The sequence below is a fragment of the Atractosteus spatula genome, chromosome 21, assembly GCF_055471065.1.
Source record: "Atractosteus spatula isolate fAtrSpa1 chromosome 21, fAtrSpa1.hap1, whole genome shotgun sequence".
NCBI classification, from domain to species: domain Eukaryota; kingdom Metazoa; phylum Chordata; class Actinopteri; order Semionotiformes; family Lepisosteidae; genus Atractosteus; species Atractosteus spatula.
Genome location: NC_142726.1, coordinates 947,524 through 968,983, shown reverse-complemented (window position 1 = coordinate 968,983; position 21,460 = coordinate 947,524). Strand labels below are relative to the sequence as shown.

Below are 21,460 nucleotides of genomic sequence, written 5' to 3'. Positions count from 1 at the left end.
ACAGCTGTCAGACCCGTAAGCACGATGGAAAAAAATTATTCAGTTGTACAGCAGTCTGGATTCCATTAATACCAGTTTCCATTTGAAACTTCTGATTTTTATTATTTTCATTAAAGAATTTCCAATATAAAAAAACATTAAAGAAGACATACTGTATATAACAATAAAAATTAACAATATTTTCAAAAAATACATTTCTTAATTTCAAACTCATCCATCACTTTAAAAAAAGGACAAAGTCACACTGGGGCATTTTAGAGACAAGACACCTCCTTCACCATCCGTCTTCCATTGCTGGTCAGATCATTCCTCTGGGTGGCTGTTTGCTGTTGAGACAACAGTGTCCATCCTGTCAGGCAGAACCTTCTCAGATGAGAAAGCGCTGATCCACCAGAGTCTTACTGGACAGATTCCGCCGGGAAATGTAATAACGAAGGATCTCCAAAACCTGTGGTGGGAAAGTGCTTAACATTAGACAGGAGCAAAAAAACATCCCAGTGCTCAAGGAAGATAACTGAGCACAAAAAAAAATCACACCAATAATTTTATTACTAATAAAGTATTAAGAAATCAAACAATAATATTACAAATAGTAACACCACAAAAAAGAAGTGGGGACAATGATTCTTTTTGTAGAAATATTAATAAACTTTTAAAATAAGACTAGGAATTCTGATTTAATCTATTTGTGCTGCCTACATCTGTCTTCAGTTGTCATTGGTTCTTTTAAGAGATATGAATAGGTAGAGCTTCTAGTCTGAACATAACACAGTCCTACTTTTTCAAAGTTTACAGTCACTGAAAAGAAGTGATAAGCATGAATAGCTGCTGCTTTTCATTGAAATAATTTGTTTCATGAAAGTTCAGCTGTTTATGAGTTAAACACTGCTAAAATCAAAAGTCCACTCCACTCAAATCCTCACAAACTGAGAAGTGTAAGAAAATCTAAAAATAATACCTACCTGCTGTATAACATATGTGAGGATTGCAGCCAGTACTGCATTCTGAGACCCAAGACTAATAATGCAAAACAGCAAAGTCTCAAAGAGCAGGAGAATTAATTCACTGCTGTAATACAGGACCTTGCTGAAGACAATGCCATCAGGATCTGAATTAGAGAGAAAAGCTGTCAAAACTGGCATGTTATTTATTTTTATAGAAGACTATACAAGTGCATAATAAAGCACATCCACACTGCACACTGCATCTTTTGCATCTTTTATCTCATTATTATTTATTAGCACATAGGCATGGTTTAAACCATTACCATTGTAAAAGATGCTCTTCTCAACAGGCTGCTGAAACTCATAGTTCATTATCTTCTCCAAAAACAGTTTGTCCTTCACTATATAATCCATGTCTTTATGGACCTAGATGAGAATGTGGATTAGTAACAAGTAACATCGACTGCGGATAAAGATTTCAGTTCATTACACTGGATGAAAGCTCTCCATCAGAGGCGCTCACATGTTCGAAGAAGGAAGACAGAAACCGGTTCATGTTGTGGTAGGCCTTCATGGTCTGCACAAGCGTTCCCTCAGCAGCACTGCGCAGTCTTGCACCTGCAGCCTTCAAACCAACACTGCTTACAAAGAGGCTGGTCACATGTCTGATTTTCTAGGTCTAAAAAACTTTTATGCAGCATTTCTTTTTCAGCCTTTGAAACGCCCCTAAAGTGTTTTACCAGATCGTGTGCAGCTACCTTTAACAATCTAACAATCTCCTTATTTACTAACTGACAGATTAAGAGTTTTCAACATCCTGTCCCTGGAAGCTACTGGGTTTTCTGGCTTTCATCCCTACCCAGCTCTCAATAACCTGCCTGAGTAAATTATTGTCTTGATGACTTAAGATTAATGTCATTGTACAGTCAAGGTTCATTTTTTGTCAATGTCTGGAGGACTGAGACCCTCCAGGACCAGGGCTGGCCATCACCACCTCTGCAGCTTCTAGTTTTGTGTAAGTTTTGTGCAGTTCAGTGACTAAAATCATAACCTCAGAAAAACTCCATAATGCAGTACCTCAGTGAGTGGCAGTATAATCCTGTCCAGTTGGTACCTGACTTTCTCTGTTAGGAGGAACTCAAAGGTTTGAACATCTGAGTTGGCTTCCAAGCCCCGTAAAGCACATAGATTTTCCTATTGCAAAGAAAACCACAGTAAGATAGTTGCTATAAAAAGTAAAATCACAAAAAGAAGAAGGAGTCTTAAACACTCATGAGCAGACAGAAATAGTTTATGTCACAGAGTTCCTACAAGTTTAATAAAGAACAGAACATTTTCCAGGCCTCACTATCGACTGCAGCTGTTCAGGGTAATACAGGGATCATTTTACTGTACCAGCTGAAATAACATCAGCACCTGCCTCGCTTCTAATTTGATAGGATTAGGACACATGTCCGGGTTAAGAGGAGACATGCTAACATTATTAGCACTATTACCAAAGATTTATATCTGGGATTACTGATATGTATCATGCTTTGAGACCACGTGCAGACATATGCTAGTGATGCTGATTTGCCCAAACATTCAGGCACCAGCTGCTACTTGCCTCCTCCCTCCTGAGGTTGGCGTGCATGGCTTCGATACCGATGTCGGCGCGTCCGTGTACCGAGCGACCGTGGATGTAGAAGCCGTAGCAGCGGTGCATGAGAATGAACACAGACACCTGCAGAGAAGAGACATTTGGAAATGAAGAAAGAAGAGTGTGTAACAAAACGGCAAAAATCCCATGTTTCTCAGACTTCCTTTTTTAAAATACTGAAAATAAGCAACTGGCAAAAATACAGTGTTCTGACACGAAAGTGATATTATCACTGAAATAAATCATCATTGCATCTGGCAAGTAGTCTCACAAAAATAACCCTCGAGGAATTTGTGTGATGCAAGAGAATATGCTTCCCTGTGGGTAACAAAATATCTTCATGTCTTACTGAAAAATGGAAAACTAAAAACAGGCATTCAAGATGTAAAAAAAACTCACATTGCTCACTGCACACAGGTCAACAAACTGACGAATTTTGTCTTCCACAAAGTGCTCGTAGATAACAACGAAAAACAGGACCTGCAGATGATTAATGCATCTGTTAAATCTGTAAGCCTCAGCATGAACAAAAAATATTTATTGTATATATACAATATTAATATTATATTAAACATATAATTTTTAACAGTTGCCCAGACATTTTATGGCAAATTTCTTGTATTAAGGGAAATACCACTCATGTTTTCGGAAGCAAAAAAACAATCATATAAAAATTTCAATAATTCACTTTCCTAGATAAAGCAGAAAAAGAAAATTACTTGAACCAAGCCGACTCCCAGCCACACAGCAGCAGTAATTCCATATTGCAGGATGGGGCTCCAGGGAGCCTGATAATTGTTGGCTCCAGGCTGCAAGTCCAGGTTCAGGTCTCTGGCTGCTATGTTCTCAACCCCAATAACCTGCAGAGATATGAAAGACCCAGAGGCAATCATACCTTCATCACAGTGTTCCAGTCCTGAAACGCCATCATGTCTGGAAGCAATCTCAAGATGAGTAATAAACAATCATCTAAAATACACAAGTTAGAACTCTCACATCAGCACAGTGCCACTCCGTAACAGAGAGCTCTCCACTCTCCATTCCATCTGTGAGATCAAATGAATGATTCTATGTAGGTTTGATCAAATGTATTTGGACTGAATGCACATGGATTTGGGACTAATCATTATGTATTGGAAATATTGCATAGGAACCCCCTCACAATCTGCTTAAATGGCTTTAGCCTTTTTCAAAAATAAAAGGAGCTGATGTCCAGATGTACTGTATGTATGAGGCATGAGGTGTGAGTTATGAGGCCAGCTGGAGTCCAGAAGATGAAAACACCTGTCCTTCTCTCACCTGCAGTACCAGCAGAACTGCAAAGAGCTGCAGTAAAGGACTGAGTTTCCTCACAACCTGGATTTCATTCCACTCATTCGCCACAAAGAAGGTTCTCCAGGCACTGACAGACGGGGCTTGACTTTGCCTCCTCCCTACAGCAGACCAGAGGAGAAAAGCACAAGGATTCAAACGAGTACTTTAAAAAGTCACTGCCTTGGTCACTGTTTATAAATCAAGCATCTCTGGGAATTCACCATGGGTGAGGGGAGCACCTAATTTAAAGAACCATGTTTGTATTGCATTTTGCAGGACCAGAACACCTAATTTGTCTGTTCTTCTTTAACGTAATCATATGTCCCAGATTTATCACTGCAGCATGAATTAAAGTGTGGATGATCAAATATATTTTTGATCAGTTGTGCATTTTTTGAAAAGTCAGTTCTAGAGCTCCTCTATTTGTCCAATACGTGGCCCAGCGTCTGCCTTCCCACACCTGCTGTTTGTCCTGTATGGGCCGGTTTCTCCCAGTCTATGAAAAAGATGGAGACGGTCACCTGGACAACCAAGACATGAATCAGCTGAAGAGCCTGGAAGAAATTCAGTGCCGGTCAGCTCAGACATGAGGGGTTCCTTGGGCAGATCTTTGAAAAATTGCAAAGGCTATTGTGTTTCCACCAACTGTTTACCCAGAAAATAAATAGGAGATGTGAAATCTGAAGAAAATTACATTTGAAGCTCAAAATAGATGGAATAATAAAAAGAAAAAATTAATTGAATTCATTTAAAAAAGTGGCTTAAAGGAAAAATGAGTCTATCACACAAATATGTCCAAAAAGAGTAATTCTTACTTTAAAGGCAAACGCTAAAGACAGGTAGATAATAAAATCTGTTTCCACCATCCCACCAGCAGAGGGCAGTGCCACGCCAACTGTACCACGTTGTCCCTGGAGGAAACGAGAGCTGCAGCACTTCACGTTTTTTCATTACACATTAATAGTCAGTCACTTTGGAAACTTGGTTCATATGGGTGCAACAGATGAATGGGGTTTTAAATTTTGGTTGAATGTGGAAAGTTTAATGTCAAGTGTAGGCAAAACCATTTATCTATTTTTTCCCTTTTCATAGAAGGCTTTAACAAGAAAGGCCAAAGCAAGATCTTTGCATAAATGTTTCATATTATTTACATATTTCAATTAAAACCACATGAAGATTTATTGAAAACCCTCCATTATACACTCCCTCAGATCAGGCCATCAGGAAATTAATTAAATAGTTTGCAACACATCACACAAAGCAGAAAGGAGGGAGAGCCCTCACTAGTGAAAGACAAATCTGTCTACAGGAACAGTTCCAACACAAGCAGCCCCTTGCCACCCACTCGTAAGCACATCTGAACCGTCAGATTGAAGGCAATGTTCTACTCCTGGTCTATATTTTCATTTGCATAGTGCTGTAATTACGCAATAGAAAATCTGTCTATAATTGCAACAAAGAAATTGTATACATTTATATACATCAATGATCACATACAAACAATATCCATCTCATATCTGGATACATAATAAATGGCCAACATAAGTTATTGTCACACAGTATATAATTGTGAAAAAACAGGCAATTCTTTACTCCTTTTAAAAATAGTGTCATTACAGAACCAACCTTGAAAGCAATCAGCCAGTATATGCCGGTCCCAAACGTTACTAAAAAGAAAGTATTTGCCACATTCCCAATCAGAAAGGCAATAAATTTAACAACAGTCTGTGGAGAGAACACAACAAAATAGTTTGTGACACAGCTGTTTAGAAAAGCTTCCACTTCCAGCACCTCTTCTGCTGAAGATGATTTATATCTGGACTTGGTATTTTGAAGTGGTTGAGTTTAGATTTTAACACTTTGTTTTGTAGTTTTAGAAATGGAAAAACAGCTGGCTGGGTTGCGAGGAGCACTGGCTCCTGCAGGTTTGCTAGCTAACAGGAGAGAGGGGCACCCAGAATCCCATCCGCTCTGTTAGCAGACTGCCCTTGTGGCTGACTGGAGGGAAAACTGCACATGTCTTGGATGAGGGGCCTGACCTATGGCACGTGACATCAGAGCTGCAGCTGCTGGCTTGCACTATGGCGCCAGCACCACAGAGCCAGGATTACATCAACTACCTAGGAGATGAGAGTAAAATGTGAAGCAGCTAGGTACAGACAGCCATGCGGCACACAAAGAATGTTTCTTATCTCTAGAAAGATTAGGAAAAATACAACAGTACTTCCTGATATAATCATTAGTATTTACCAGTCTTAACTGTGATGAAGCGAGAGGTGACCTTGTGTGGAAGACATTATTTTGGCTTAAAGCTCAGGCCCAATAGCTTCCAGCTAATAGGGAAAACCTGCAGAATTCGGCCCAGCTGGTCTGAATGAGCATAACTTGAATGCTCAAACTTAGAACTTTCAAAGGTCAAAGAAGAAAAATATCAACAAAAACTGCAAAGAAAAATTGAAAACTTAATTATGTTGAATGGATAAGTATTAATTCCCCTAAGTATTAACTTGGCAGAAGCTCCTTTGGTAGGAATTACAGCTGCAAGTCTGGAAAGCTTGTTAGGACTGAAGGAAAATGGACAGGCAAAGTGCAAGCAAATACTAGAGGAAAACCTCAGTGTGCTAAAGACAATGATCCAAAGCACAAGGCCAAAGCTACAGTGGAGTAACTTAAGAATAAGAAAGTGAATGTCCTCAAGTGGCCCGGTCAAATTCCTAATCTGAATCCTACTGAGAATTGGTGGAAAGACTTGAACGTGGCGCCATAACGATTACCAATGCAGAATGAAACCATATAAATGAACTCTCACTGGCCGATAAAACAGGGCTTTAACAGAAGTATGCCTTGAAAGTACAGTGCTGCTCTCCGGTTGGTTGTAAGTACTTACAACCATGGTGATGTATTGCTCCCCTGCCCTGCGGCTCCAGCTGCTGGTCTCCAGCAGGGCCAGGAACACCGATATGGACCCCAGCACCCCCAGAGCGACCTGTAAAACACCAGCATGTTCAGGCAGACATCAGCACTCCTTCAGTCCAACGGTGCACACCAGAGGAGGCCTTCTGGCCCGTTGTGCTCATTCACTCATTTTTCACTGAGTCCAGGTTGTGGGCCTCAAGCACCTTTTCTAGACACTCCTAAAATGGTTTGCACAAATTTTATTTTCTCCCTCCTAAATTAATTCCCTTTAAGGGTACAAGCTAAGACCTTTAACGGACCTTGAGGAATCATCTTCCAGCCATCTCCTATGTCCCTTGCTCCTGCTTGCGCCATGATAATTGGCTCCAGCTGGGCTCCTGGTGGCAGCAAGGGCAGCAGGCAGGATATAGACACACAGCGCTGTCTACATCTCCAATAACATCCACTAACTCCCCTTTGCTGGGGGGAAAGTAGGCTCCTGGGTGCCCTGTTGTTCCCTACCCTCATTCTCCAGCAGGGGCTCAGAATCAGCCGGACACCACAAGCTCTTGGGATTCCTTCTGTGTGTAGTGAACCCTGTTCCTTCCATCTATGGCCTGAAGTCATCCAGTTTGCCTCCCGCTCTGGTCCAAAGCCTCCTGCCTCCCTCCTTGGGGTGTGCACACAATCACCTTGGAAGGTGCTTCTAATTATTGCAACTCTGCACACTCTGTGGTGTAGCAAGCTGGGCCTCAAACATCACTCGCACACAATGTGCTCAATTAGCTGACACCATTCAAACATGAACCCTCTCTGGGCATCTACACCCAGAGAGCCAATCATTCCAACACATGGCCTCATACTGCCATGTCAACAAACATGTGTTAGATATACAAATGACCAAAGAATGAAGGTGCTGCTCTATTTCTTATGTGGGTGTCTACCATCTCAAGACCAGGAGGGTAACACATGACTACCCACTAAATTAAATAAGAATGACCCCTTTCTTTCCTCGTTTTAGGATTATCAGTACACCAAAATTACTGTGCACTGTCAGCATATCCAGGGAAAGTAATACTTGATGGTCCTGATGTTACACTAAGGATAGAATATTGTCTTCTTTCTGGCGTAGTGAGTGTGACTGCTCTGAGCTCCAGAATCTGTTCATTTATAATTTAGACTTTAGGACTATAGACCTGTTTTCCAGAATCATGACCTGCTCAATAATAAAGTACATCTCAATAACATCTAATTCACTCTGTACGTAGACAGATGATCTTGCAAAAAAGGCCTACAGCACTTCTTTGATGTAATTTAGGGAAGCTTCTGTCCAACATCTAGAACAGCCTGCCATTACTTCCCTCTGCATGTGAATAATGAACTCACATTCCTGCCAAATGGTACACAGATAAAAGCTTTAGGTTTTGTTCCAGATCTTAGTGCTGCTTTTTAAAGAAACATAATTTACAAAAAAGCTTTACAAAAACACACAGGAACTGACTCAGAAAATAAATCAACGGATGCACCGATTCATTTTGGGCATTGCCATCATCTGGCTGAAATATATGATGTTGATTTTATGGGAAAGCTTGCTAAAATAAATATTATTTATTTCATTTTGAAAAGAGAAGATAAAACGCATAATGCTTTTTAAAAATTTTGTCTTCAAATTTGTCCTTACCTGACTTTCAGAACATCAAACTAACTATTTCCATCCTTTAAGTAGATCTCTAGGACAGCTCTAAAGCTGACTAATTAAGGACAAATAAAATCAGCTTTGTGCTTCTCCTTTGTATTCCTACCATGGCTTCCATCTAAAGTAGCAATCACACTTACTGTGGTACTTCTTTTCATGCTGGCTTCATTCATGCTGTAAGTCACAGCAAACAATATCTAAATAGAAAATCAGAGGGGACCACAACAGATAACAAAAGAGGTTATTGTCTAATGTGGAATACAACAGAGTAATTCAGTGCATTTAGGATTACATCTTAACATCACTGCAAAAATTACATTAATCCCTTGGAGCCACTCATTCTGTTTCTCAAACAACTATGGCAGCAGGTTAATGTTGAATATACTGAATAAATTTGTACTTATCTATATGCACAGCACACAACAACCACCACGGCAGGAATCAAAGAACAGTTAGTCCCCCCCTCATCACTCACAGTCACACAATTCTATAAGATAAACAGAAATGATCTGTACTTCTTAGACCTTCACTAGAGCTCATTTCACTTTCATGAACAAAGATTTCACTAGACCAAAGGAAATACATTTATTAAACTCAATTAATAAGACAAAATTGTTTGGCAATAAAAGCCTAGAATGATAAGTCTCTGTATCTGAAACTGCCTCTGACAAGGCCTCAGGCACCTGAGCTGGAGAGTTTGTTGCGTCACTGACTCTGCTGTACTCCACAGCCAGCTGGAAGGGAGGAATTTGACCTGGGTTGCTAGTCGGCAGATATACGCTGTTAGAAAATAAGGGTAAATTATTCATACGATTCTATAAACACCTGCAGCATTCTATACCAATGTGCAAGAAAACAGAAGATGAAAAGAGTTGCTTTAAAATACACATTAAATTATTAATCAAGACTACCATTGCTATCCATTGGAAAGAAGTTACAGTGCCCAATAAATGGTACAGCCTTATGTGAATGACTCTGTGAATATAAAATAAGTAGACAACATATGCAGCTCCATTACCTCAGAACCAGACTGCTGAGGTAGGTGACATACTGTGGCTGCTCAGTCAGGCTCTGTGGTCTTCCGGCCAGCCCATCCACCAGGAAGAATCTGCGCAGGTCTCTGGAGCCACCTGCCCAAGCATGTTGGGATATCGGGATTCCCTTTTCACATGACTTCCGGGAAAAGCCCTTTATCTTAAGAAACTCCTTACAAAATCCAGCACATTTCCCAAACTAGCCAGACATTACTAAACTACTTTTTAGCACATACAGTAAATTATGTTCTTTCTAATGATGACTTGTTAAATATGTCTGACAGAGACAATCCTTATTGCCTTATTTGAAAAACTTAAAATGTGCCACTGCCAACATCCTGGAACTAAAGCAGACTGCTTGGTAAGACACGCATGGTCTGTCTTGAGCTAAAAAGTGAAAAAAGGAGAAAGCATTTGGCTACTAGCTGCTTTGTTTAAAACTGAGAAAAAAGCAGACCTGGGCTGTTCCTTTCCAGGTTGAGGTTTCTGACAGGAACGGGCCACACCCGCTGCGCCCCCTGGCTGTCCTGGTACTGGAGGAAGAGCTCATAGAAGACGGGCTCAGGAAACCGCAGCAGGAGCTCGCTCACCTGCACTGAGCACTGCAAGACCGAGCGACCCGCAGCGAGATCAGAATCCACTACCAGCCCGAACGGCACAACTTGATTCCACCTTTAGTTAATAAAGGGATTTTAATTTACATTCATGGAGTGTGGATTTTATTTCTCCTATGGGATACTTACAGACTGCTGGTAGGTAGTACCAAACTGATAGGCTGCATCCAATCTTTTCTGAGTGTCAGGGCAAAGCTGAAAAAAAAATACACACCTGACATTTCTGTAACCCAAAGGAATTGTTCTGGTCTCAGATGACTCAGAGTGCATGTCTTGAAGTATCGGTCTCTTTAATATTTAAAGCACCCAATCTATTATTTAGTTTATGATTTATATTAAACCTCTAAGATGGCATTTTTTAGGTCTATCTCAAAACCAAAAAAAAAACTAACAGTATGAAATATGATATACAGCATACAAATTTCTTAAAGCTTTATAAAACTTGGCCTGTTCAAGGAGTTTATCCATTATTTCTCTTTCCACCTGTAAAATGAACACTTCACATTATTTTAAGCTTTTGGTGTCAAGGGATACAAGAGCACAGTCTCAGTGAACACATTAGAAATTGCTTTTGGACATTTCTGTTGTACCTGCAGAGTCCCCCCAGTTACATCTTGCCAGCCTAGAAAGTGGCCACTGGCGTCATACTGCGCAACCTTGAAACTGATCTAGAGACGAGAAAAAAAACACACAATCCACTTCGACCATGCCAATCAGTTGTGTCCAAAAACGAAAAGCTCTATTCATAAAATATGGATATAAAACTTAACAAGTGTAAAATATTGAAAACAGCAAGGAACAACTGATCCGTGTCCTCTGGCTATGCAGAACAGATTTACAGACCTTAGTGTTCCTTTGGAAGACCAGTCCCTGGGGAGCTCTCTGTCCCAGTGACACCGCAGGATCACTGCTGTAAAACAGCTGGGGTAGGTACGGGCTGCGAAGGAAACACCAGTTCACTAAGGAAGCCGGCCAGAGCTAATCCAAAACATCCCAACTACTAACTTCTTCATACGTATATGAAACCTGCATAGAGCAAGTTACTTGGAGTTAAAGTGAGGGACTGACATTGCAAGAAGAAATCATGACTTCCTTATATTTCTGATGTGCATTAAAAGAACTTACGGAGGTACAGGCAATGATGCAGCCTTCTCATACAAAATATATGCTTTAAAGATCAGTACTTCTGGGTTCAGTATCACCATGTTGGCCAGAAGCTGGCATGCAGTTAGATTGTTGTAAATCTGTGAAATACAGCCAAAAAAGATTTGACAGGTTTACACAGAAATACATTGGTCTTTACATACACACAGTAACACGTTAATAATATATGTTGTGTGACACTTACTGTGCACGCTAAGAAACTTGAATCAAGGTATGTAGTATACCAAAAGGAGTTTGGCAGCTTAATGCCCTGCAAAAAAACAACAACATGGTGAAATAATCTTGGAAACCTGAATTACGTACTCATAAAAACATAAAAGTGGAAACCTTAGTATAGTTAAAACTGAGAGCAATAGAAACCACAACTGAAATGTTGTGTTTTAATGCCTCTCAGTATTTCTAATGATACAGATTAATCTTCATAGTCACACAGGACAGGATACACCTACCCCCACATCAGCACTCTGAGTATCGTTGAAGCACAGGCCTCCTGCCTGGAAGACAAAAACAGGCGTTTAAAATCTCTGGTTTTTGTTAGGGCTTATTCTGTTCATGGATCGGACATAAATTTTTGTTCAACTGCACTTCAGAACTTCAGCTGTCAAACAAAAAACAATGAATATCAAAGAACTGTTTGCAGCCTTACAGTGCAACATGCTGTGTAATAGAATAGAGCACTCCAATAAATGAACACTTCGAAGGAGTACAAACAAAAAATGTAAATAAATGTTTATTATTCATATCAGCAATATAAATATTATAAGCTTTTGCATTTCCTATGCAATTTTATATTCTTTTATATTCCTCATTTTAGCTTTATCAATTGTCTCTTAAGGACATAACATGCATTCTAGCAAGGCCCAAATAAGCATCATATCCAACCAATATTTTCCACTCAGATTTGGTGGAATAAAGAAACACAGCATTTGACAGCTTAAATAAGTGTGATCTACAGCTTCAGGGTTTTGGAATAAAAGTTGTTATTCTGAATAGAAGATTGTGGGAGATAATATGTTGCACAACTCTGATAAGTTGTTACTATATGTTCATTTTAAATGTTCAAAGGGCCATTTTCTGGTGTTTTCCTTGCCATTATCCATCTTTAAAAGTATAACTATATAAGCTCCTTTTTATTCATCTGATAGAAACTACAGAATGATCACATTTTTAGTTGTTCTGCAGAAGTTAAAAGCTCTCCCGTATTCCTTGTAAAAGGTAAGGGGTTGATCTTTAATTGAATGCTACACTTATTTGTGATCCAAGAGTTTTCAATAAATGAAAAAGAATCTCTACCAAAACACTGCCATTGAAAACAGGATTGTCCCATTAAGACTCACGGTACTGTATGTGGGAAAACACCCATTCTGACTTGGATAAGACAGGGATTGACGGTGACATTCTGAAACCTGAGAAACACACGGATCCATGACTCACCAGGTTTCCTCTGGGGCAAGTGCACGATTGTGACACAGCATAGAACGTCTCCTGACAAAGTACACATCTGAAAATATGTGTGAAAATGATTACAGTGCATCTAAATGCACATCTCTGACAGTAAACGGGCACAACGGCGGGTGATCAATGTTAGAACCACCCACTTCTTTTCGTTTCTAACCAGGTCAACTGATGCAAGAGCTCTGTGATGACTAAAAGTTAAGGATATTAATCCATCAGAGCACAACATGGGGATTGTTTTAGCTGGGCCAAAGCTGAACAATGTTAAAAAAGTACCTAAAATAATCCAGTAAAACTGCTTCCAACACACATATCCAACACCACAGATGTGCAAAACATTACTGCTATGTACCCGGGCGTGTCTGTGTTTTTGTTTTGCTTTTTTTCGCTTCCTGTATTCAGGTAACCTCCCCCCATTGGTCCATCACTACACCATCACTGCAGGTGTGACATCATCATCAATCAACTCCCGACCAATCAGGAACTAGATCTACAGTTTAAATACCGAAGAAGTTCCGCCCTCGAGAGCTTTTGGCTTCGGTCAGCTTTTTGGCTGTGTATTGTGTTTGTTTGTTTGTTTGTTTGTTTGTTTGTTTGTTTGCTTGTTTGTTTGCTTGTTTGTTTGCTTGTTTGTTTGTTTGTTTGTTTGCTTGCTTGCTTGCTTGCTTGCTTGCTTGTTTGTTTGTTTGAACCAAGAGCTACAGTATATGTATGGATGTGTTTTTTCTCATTTGGTAAGCTCTACAGCAAGAGACAGTAGTGTCAGCACATGCACACATGAGGAAACTGTGAAGGCGGGGTTATGAGAATGTAGTCACGGGGGAGTCTGTGCTGCGGTCAGGTGACTTATCCAGGAAGGCACTCACGTAGATCCTGTCGAGCTTCCTACTGTGGTCACAGGACATGTCACACATGAAACGGTATCATTTACCAGATTGTCAACTGGAAGAAAAACAGTAAGATGGGGTGCTGTATGCCTTTTATGAAACATTCACTGTAATAGTGCTTAATGACAATGATATTCAGAATTGCTGATAAATATGGTATTCTTGCACTCTTATAACTTCAAAATTAAATTAAATGAAACAAGATAATCCAGCATGACAAATCCAACAAAATGTCGCTGTTAAAATGTTTCAATTTCATTTTTGCCAGGTTAATGGAAAAACACTGTGGTCATCACATTTCTCATCAAATGCATTACAAAATGTCAGAACTCCTGCAACTTAACATATTGGCTCTCAATATCGATAATAGTTAGAGTGATAATCATTAACACAGACTCACCCTGAGTCTGTCCTGCTCTACAAGAACAGTTTTGGCTTCCGTCTATACACTGCAGGCATCTTCTCCGGTCAAGAGACACTATGCCAGTCTGCAAAATAAAAGCCAGATTAACTATATACTGTAACGTAACACTAGTATATACTGCTGTCTGATGTTCTGGACATGTGTTCTTTAAATCTTGATACGTACAAAAACAGTCAACATAGAGAGCTATTTTTTTTCAAAATATAGTCTCCAGTGCTAAAACCACTACCATGAAAATTAAGATGATGATTATAACTAAAACATCTGTGAACCTCATTCCGGCTTTTTATTCTGTTTAACTCCATTGTGTGTTTTTCTTTTAAAAAGATATCCTCCCCCCCTCCCCTCCCCACTCTTCTTATCAAAGACCCCCTGCCAAGCACCATCATCCCAGTTTCAAATTCTTGTCATTCATTGATACTTAAATTTTAACATCGCCAGCAAAAAGGTAGAATACTGTAATGAAAAAATGTTACTTCAGCAGGGCCTCTTTACTTTTCATTATATCATGACTTTTGTCCAATGCAGTACATTTTTTTTGGCAGAACAAATCAGAGGCTTCAATTATTTTCCGGTACTGTTGAGCTATAGGTTTTTGGTAAGCAGCACAGCCACTACAGTTCAGACATGAGCAAAGTGCCAAATCCAGATCATGTCTACACTAAACAAGCAAACTATATGATATATTTTAAGTTGTCTGTCAGCTCATTCCATTCAATAAAATCTCAATTACAGTACATCTGAGAAAGGCCTAATCTGATAAAACATCAGCATGACAACAGATAAATGACAGACTAAGATGCATGAAAGAGAAACACTCTCCCACTTCTCTAAATAAAGCAAGGGTGTGTTCTCATAATCCTACTAAGCTGTAGATGTGATACAGTAAATCTACACCCACTGGGTCTTCATTAAAGGCTCTAACTAACAAATCTCTTTGGACAATAAATCCCTCTTTTTAGAAGTAATACTTACATGCCTTAAAATTATTCAAAAACAGCTAAGCTTTGCTCATGAACATTTTATGAGCAGCCAGGATGAATAAGACCATTTTAGAAATAAGTGAGATCTTTCCTGATGGACAAGTTACTAAAATCTCACCCCCAAAAAACATTTACAGTATGTACAGTAATGGAATACCTGCAATTTTAACATGGGTGTTAATTTATGTATTTTTTTGTTTGCTTTTTTTTCTTGGCGACATCTTTAATATCAAGGCATTAGTGTTTCACATTAAGCACTTACACAGAAAGAACACTGCACTGCAGGTGATCCCAGATCTCTCACAGTAAACCCAGGATTACAGACACACTGCAGACCTGAGATGGAAAAGGTAAAAAGACTAAAAAAGACAGCTAATAATGCCGACCCACACAAAGCTTTACAAAATTGTTCTAAATCCTCCTTTTAAAGACCAAAATTACATACTGTAAACCCAAGCACCCCTTTTCCAACACCATAGTTGACATTAATGAAGCAGACAGATTTTAAAGGATCCTGACTAAAAAATAAAATGGTAGTAGGTTTGTAGATGCCGATTATGAACAGCTTTACCTTGATTGCATAAACCTTGATTGCGTTTGGTAATCTGGGATCATTTGTGAAATGTGAAATCCCCTGAGAATGTTTTACAACTAACACTGTTCAAATGTATAATTTGCAATATGTGTAATTCAGATAAAAAGTATGCCTAGTGCTTTGTACTTTGTACTGTATGGGTGAATTGCCAATTATTTGTAAAGGATGATTCAATTAATTACTGGCACTATATTCCTTACCTTTGAAAGAATATTTTTCCCTATATGGATTCTTAAGAGTGATGGATTTAATTTTTAACTGTAACTGAAAATGCAATATACATATTGCTAATTATTTAGTAACTGTTTTTTATAAACAACTTACCACTGGGACTTCTGCTTTGATTTGGCCCACAAGCATTACACTGAAGAGATGCAGAGTTAAAGAATTCAGTCAGGCTACAGCTCTTGGGCTCCACAAAAGGAAAGGAGGTGTCATCATTTTGAGAAACGCAGCACACAGGGAAAGCCCAAATTAAAACCAAACCACAGAGGTCATGGAAATCCATGTTGGACCAGATGCACTTCTTTCTAATGTAGCCTGCGGTCAAAGTCCTTGGCTATGTTAGGAGGAGTGTCTCAAACAGTGTCCATGGTTTCTGAAGCACAGGCGTCAGATTACCACATTGCAGACAAAGCCACTGCAAATATCAGTTACCAGTGTGTTCACAATTCTGCTATACTCTACACCCACACTGCTACAGACAAACAAGGAAAGGAAAGAGAAAAAATAACCGTAAATTAACTGTATGAAGAGTGACTTGTCCAAATACTAGATTTGGCAGTTTTTTCAAGCCATTTAAAAAATCCTTCCTTTAACGTCTCTTTTATAATAAATAGAAATAACTATTCTGCTCAGGAAATATATTTCTTTTACAGTATAAAAATGTGGTCTAAGTAGTAAATGTCTCCTTTACCAGCTTACAAAACACATTGCTAAACTACAAAATAATGCAATTACAGTATTTAAAAAGCCAGGATGCTGAAATAGGGCAGATATTTATAATTGAAATTAAAGAGTTTGGATCCATTCAGTGTCCTTTAATTTTATCAAACTTTCAAAGACGTCAAAACCGCACACCTGAGCCTCACTGTTCCACTAACGCCTGACATTGATGAAGAACTACACATTATAAGCAGCATTTAAAAACATTAAGTTATGGCTCCCTGCCAGCTCATCTCTAAATGTTTTTGTCAATTCTTTCCGACAATATTAATGATCTATATTTTAATGACTAGAATCCAAGTCACACTTTCTGCATATAAGCAAAATGAGAGCTATTTAAAAAGAAGATACGCACAAGAATGCCGGTACAGACTATAAACTGTCAACAGAATAGAGCTAAATGGGGGAAATCATATTACCCTTTGGAAAACTACTAGAGAAAACAATACTCACAATCTGAGCACAACTCTTGATGATGGATACAAGTGTTCAATTCATGAAGAGTATTCTACAATAAGCTTAATCACAATGCTCAACACTGTACAATGGCAACCTCTCATGGAAATAACAGTGGAAAACATCTGTTAACTGAACACTTTTTCCATTGGCACAAACTAAGAACCCATTAAAAAGAAAGACCTAATAGCAATGTTTTCTTCACAAAGACAAAATAAATAAATAAGAAAACCCTATTATTTCCTCAGAGGCAAACGGCCCATCCTGGTGATTAGGCCATTTACCAGTAATGACAGTGCACTGCTCGTTTGGTTCACAGCCAGCTGCGAATTATCTAGATTAATCATGTCAATCATGAGTTTTTCTACAAAGCCAGAACCACACTGACACAAGTCTAATAATAAAATCTTCCACTGGGTTAAATTGCACAGTTTAATAGTGTAGTCTATGCATTAGCCATTTTAGTAAAGCAAAATGTATTACCTCAAACCACTTCTGAATCCGTTGGAATTAAATGATACCCTAAAAACAAACTTCTTTTTTATCACAAGGTCATGAGCTTAGCACAAATCTAACTGTTACACTTCAACTCTAACACTTACATTTCATGCTCCATACTGTACATATAGCCAGACATTCTGTTTATCTTAATTGATTCTTCACACTATCCATAGCTAAGATAGTCATTCAAGCACATTAAAATTGCTACACTTATAACATAGTGCACAATGTAGTTATAACAGGTACAACCTATTTTTTTTTCAGTATTTCATATTTTGAAACAAATAAGCAATTCATTTATTGTTAATGTCCTTAATTATTTGAAGACATTTGTATCTATAATCCCACGTTGGATACTCCATCAAAGTCTCCTTAAAAAAATCATAGCTGCTTCCTATTCCAGCTGTTTTAATCAAGTCATTGCATGTCAAATGGGATCTACTCTGGAATGGACTGTTGTCCATGCAGGGTGGAGTCCTGTCTTGCACCTTATGATAGATTTGATTGATCCTGTTGCTTAAAAATGACACAGAAAAGTTGTTGGTTTGTCTCTGAATAACTTTGTGGGTGGTAGAATATTAAAGAATTTTGAAACAGACAAATTAATCTAAAGCATTTTTGGCAGAAAACCTAAAAAATGTCATCTTTACACATAGCAGACATCTGAATGATATCATACTAATATACACTTCTGCTTTAGGTTTTATAAGAACTAAGATACAGTCTCTCCCTCACAAGAATAGAGACAAAAGAGCTTAATTATTTTAAGTAATATACAGTATATGAGATATAAATATTTTTATGAAGAACAAACCAGAAAGTTTTTCTTTCATCTAATTTTAAGAAAGAAATAATTTTGTCCTTCTTGCCTTTGGGAACCTGTTCTGCAAATCAGTATCTCTCACACACTGATCCTATATACTCAATATGACAAACTGGTGGAAAATGGTCTCATTTATACTGAAAAAATTCTAGGAATCCTCTGTCTGTTGCACTGTTCTCATCTTTGATTTTAAGCTATGTTAATTCAGAGTTCAGGGCTATTTCTTTAGAAAGAAAACTGAAACTGATCAGTTAGAAATAGAAACAAATAAAGAGGAAAACATATGTAAATATACATTTTCAGTAGCACTAATTAAATTTCAGGAATAAATCCTTGACTATAAGGCACTGAAATGACATCTCTGTCTTTTCATTTATTTCAGAATTTCTACAGGCTACATTACTGTGTTCCATCATGCAGTTATAACATTACTTCACAACAAAAAACAGAATAAGAAATGGAAAAAAGGAGACCGATGAGCTTGGCAAATATTGACTGGGCAAAGCCTTTGTGGAAGATTCCAGTATGAGGTAGAAAGGACTCTCACACCTGAGCCCCAACTCAATACAGATCGAAATTAAAGGTCTGGGTGGTTTCTGGTTCCTTTTCCAAAAATATAACAAAACAAACAAAAGACTTTTTCAAAACAAACTCAAAGCAAGTCACTGCAACTGATGCCTCTCCAGATGGAGTACTATTCCAAACTGAAAAATCACTGATATGCATCATAATATACAAAGACAAACTTGTGTGCACGTTCATTCCAGTACCAGTAATCAATTGGTTGTCACACAGTTGTCTGTGACCTGTGAACTAGTTACAGAGGAGTGACATGAGTGGCCATCTGCGTGGCCCTATTGTCATGACCTCCATAGGGTAACTGGTGAACCCTTCTATTTTTATTCAGAAACTGATATTTTCCATGTGCAAAAAAATGTTTATATTAATATATATCAAATCAAAATATGTGAGAAAAAAACAATTTTCAGGAATACAATTAACAAATTCTTCAGTGATAATCTGATTATCTCTTCAAAACGGCAAAGACTCAAGGACCTGACCTTGTGTCTGAAGATAAAGCACTGCTTTACTTCTCCAGGGAGAGAGCTGACAGGACTGATCGATTGAATGTCTATTTTTGACTGTATGGGGGCAAGGAGACACTAAGCAAATACAGCATCATTGCCACCAGCAACTCAGCAGATTATATTAACACTGAAAACCGAAGAGAAAAGATCAAAATGAAAAAATAACTTGTGGTACGACAGAATAAAATTGAACATTTTTGAGTTTTTTAAGACTATTTAGATTTTCTTCTCCAAAATTATTTTTTAGCATTAAACCAAGAAAAATGTTTCAATATTAGATCAAAATAAGTGCACAAGTATTGCTTTTTTAATTAGCATTTTTTCTGCCTTGCATCTTATAAAACATTGGATGCATTTATGTTCTCTCTTACCTTTGCTAACAGGTTTATAAACTGCTCCTGTCAGTACGGCAAGGTCAGCAGCTCATAACACTGATGGGACTGGAGACACAGCCATACATCACAACACCATGTCTAGGAAGGAAGGGATCGTGCAAGGTAGATCTTCAGAATCTTAGAATACTTTTTAACATCCTATAAATTACTTGCAGCCTAAGAAATATTAACACAAGAAATATTGACACCTGAAGAAGGCTCCACGGCCGATACATTGTGTTCTCTTTCTTCTTTTTTTCAGCATGGAATAAACCTAATACTTGTTCCTTTGCAGCCTACGCATGCTGACGCAGCTGCCCACCTGAACTAAGAAATATTAATGTACAGTACCTACAAAAAGCCTTATACAGGTAAACCTACAGATGCTAATTTAAATTGGTAAACAATTTACATTTAGAAAATACAGTAGCATTTTTAATGTTTACATTATAACTGTGTTGTAGAAAGCAAAACACATAAGGTATGGTCACAAAATCAAATGCATTGAAAATTAAACATATTAGAAATGTCCAAACCAAGTTATCTGTCTATTCTCTACTGTGCTTAAACCAATAAAACCAATTCCCTTTAAATGCTTTTCTGTATATTGAGTATTTTAAGCGACACCTCTGCAGTGTTTTCTAAAATATAACCCTTAGTCCAGTAGGACAAACTGTACTGTGTGAGAATACCCCAGTTGTCATTGGCAAATTTCATGGGTAATTAAGCTAGGAGCTGTTATCAGCAGTGGTGTCACAGTAACAAAAGGTACTAGAAAGGGTGCATAAGAACAAGAGAGAATTCAAATTTGTCAACGCAGAAAAACATAAATGGATTTCATAATAAGTGGATGATTATTATTTATTGATTAGATTAGTGATTCTGAAAAAAGAAGCACAACCAAAGTAGCAAAATTAAGAGACAATTAACGGAAGCACGACAAGAGCTTCTTCTTCCTGCACAAATACCTTAGCCAATCAGACTGATGAGTCTGCTCTGCACAAGCAACATGGCGGGTCTGTGTCCCTGGATATAAAAAGTTATTTTAGAATGAAAAGCAAAGAGTCTACTCCATTGTTTTGTGTATTTTGCAAGTATTGCTTTACCATATGATCATTCTGAGGCCCATGTGAATAATCATTTGTGGCAGAGTATTTTAATCCAATCATTTCTGGGGTTTCTAGTGCATTCTAGAGAATGTGTGGAATTTGAGTATAAATGGAAACATGATTTTATGCACTAGTCACCGCTCGTGTGCGAATGAAAATGATTTACTGAAGCGCACACAGAAAGGGAAGTAATAAAAGTCTCTCCTTGTTTCAAACAGGTACACACTGTACCCTGATACAATCTTACATCCTATACACTAGGTGGGACATTATTAAAAAAAACTTGCACTGCTTAAACTTTAGACTATTTAGAGAGTCTAAAAGCAGGAATAATAAATTTTTATGAATAAATGTATAAGACTATGATATTTTATTCTGTCCAATGTTCAGTAGACTTTGCAGCATGCAATTTACATGTGAGTTCACTTACCATTCTAATCATTCTGATTCAGTTGTGATACAGTATGTGGTAGAAAAATGTCATGTTACATCAACACATCAATAACAGAAATATACATGG

General features: G+C 38.1%; 1 protein-coding gene across 1 annotated transcript; it reads right to left on the bottom strand.

The window, feature by feature from the left end:
* Positions 1–164: 164 nt before the first annotated feature.
* On the bottom strand, positions 165–16,152 carry LOC148816940 (meckelin-like). Its single transcript, XM_088938854.1, has 28 exons — positions 15,969–16,152; positions 15,312–15,385; positions 14,043–14,130; positions 13,622–13,697; positions 12,735–12,801; positions 11,750–11,794; positions 11,485–11,550; positions 11,262–11,380; positions 10,980–11,073; positions 10,727–10,804; positions 10,266–10,331; positions 9,980–10,124; positions 9,507–9,618; positions 9,172–9,268; positions 8,629–8,685; positions 6,785–6,883; positions 5,524–5,622; positions 4,713–4,808; positions 4,358–4,451; positions 3,883–4,016; positions 3,303–3,443; positions 2,983–3,063; positions 2,551–2,667; positions 2,022–2,138; positions 1,468–1,569; positions 1,268–1,370; positions 963–1,108; positions 165–448 (listed from the first exon to the last, which is right to left on the bottom strand). The coding sequence occupies exons 1-28, from the start codon at positions 16,150–16,152 to the stop codon at positions 368–370; spliced, it is 2,778 nt and encodes a 925-aa protein (XP_088794980.1). The 3' UTR covers positions 165–367.
* Between the last annotated feature and the right edge of the window lie 5,308 nt (positions 16,153–21,460).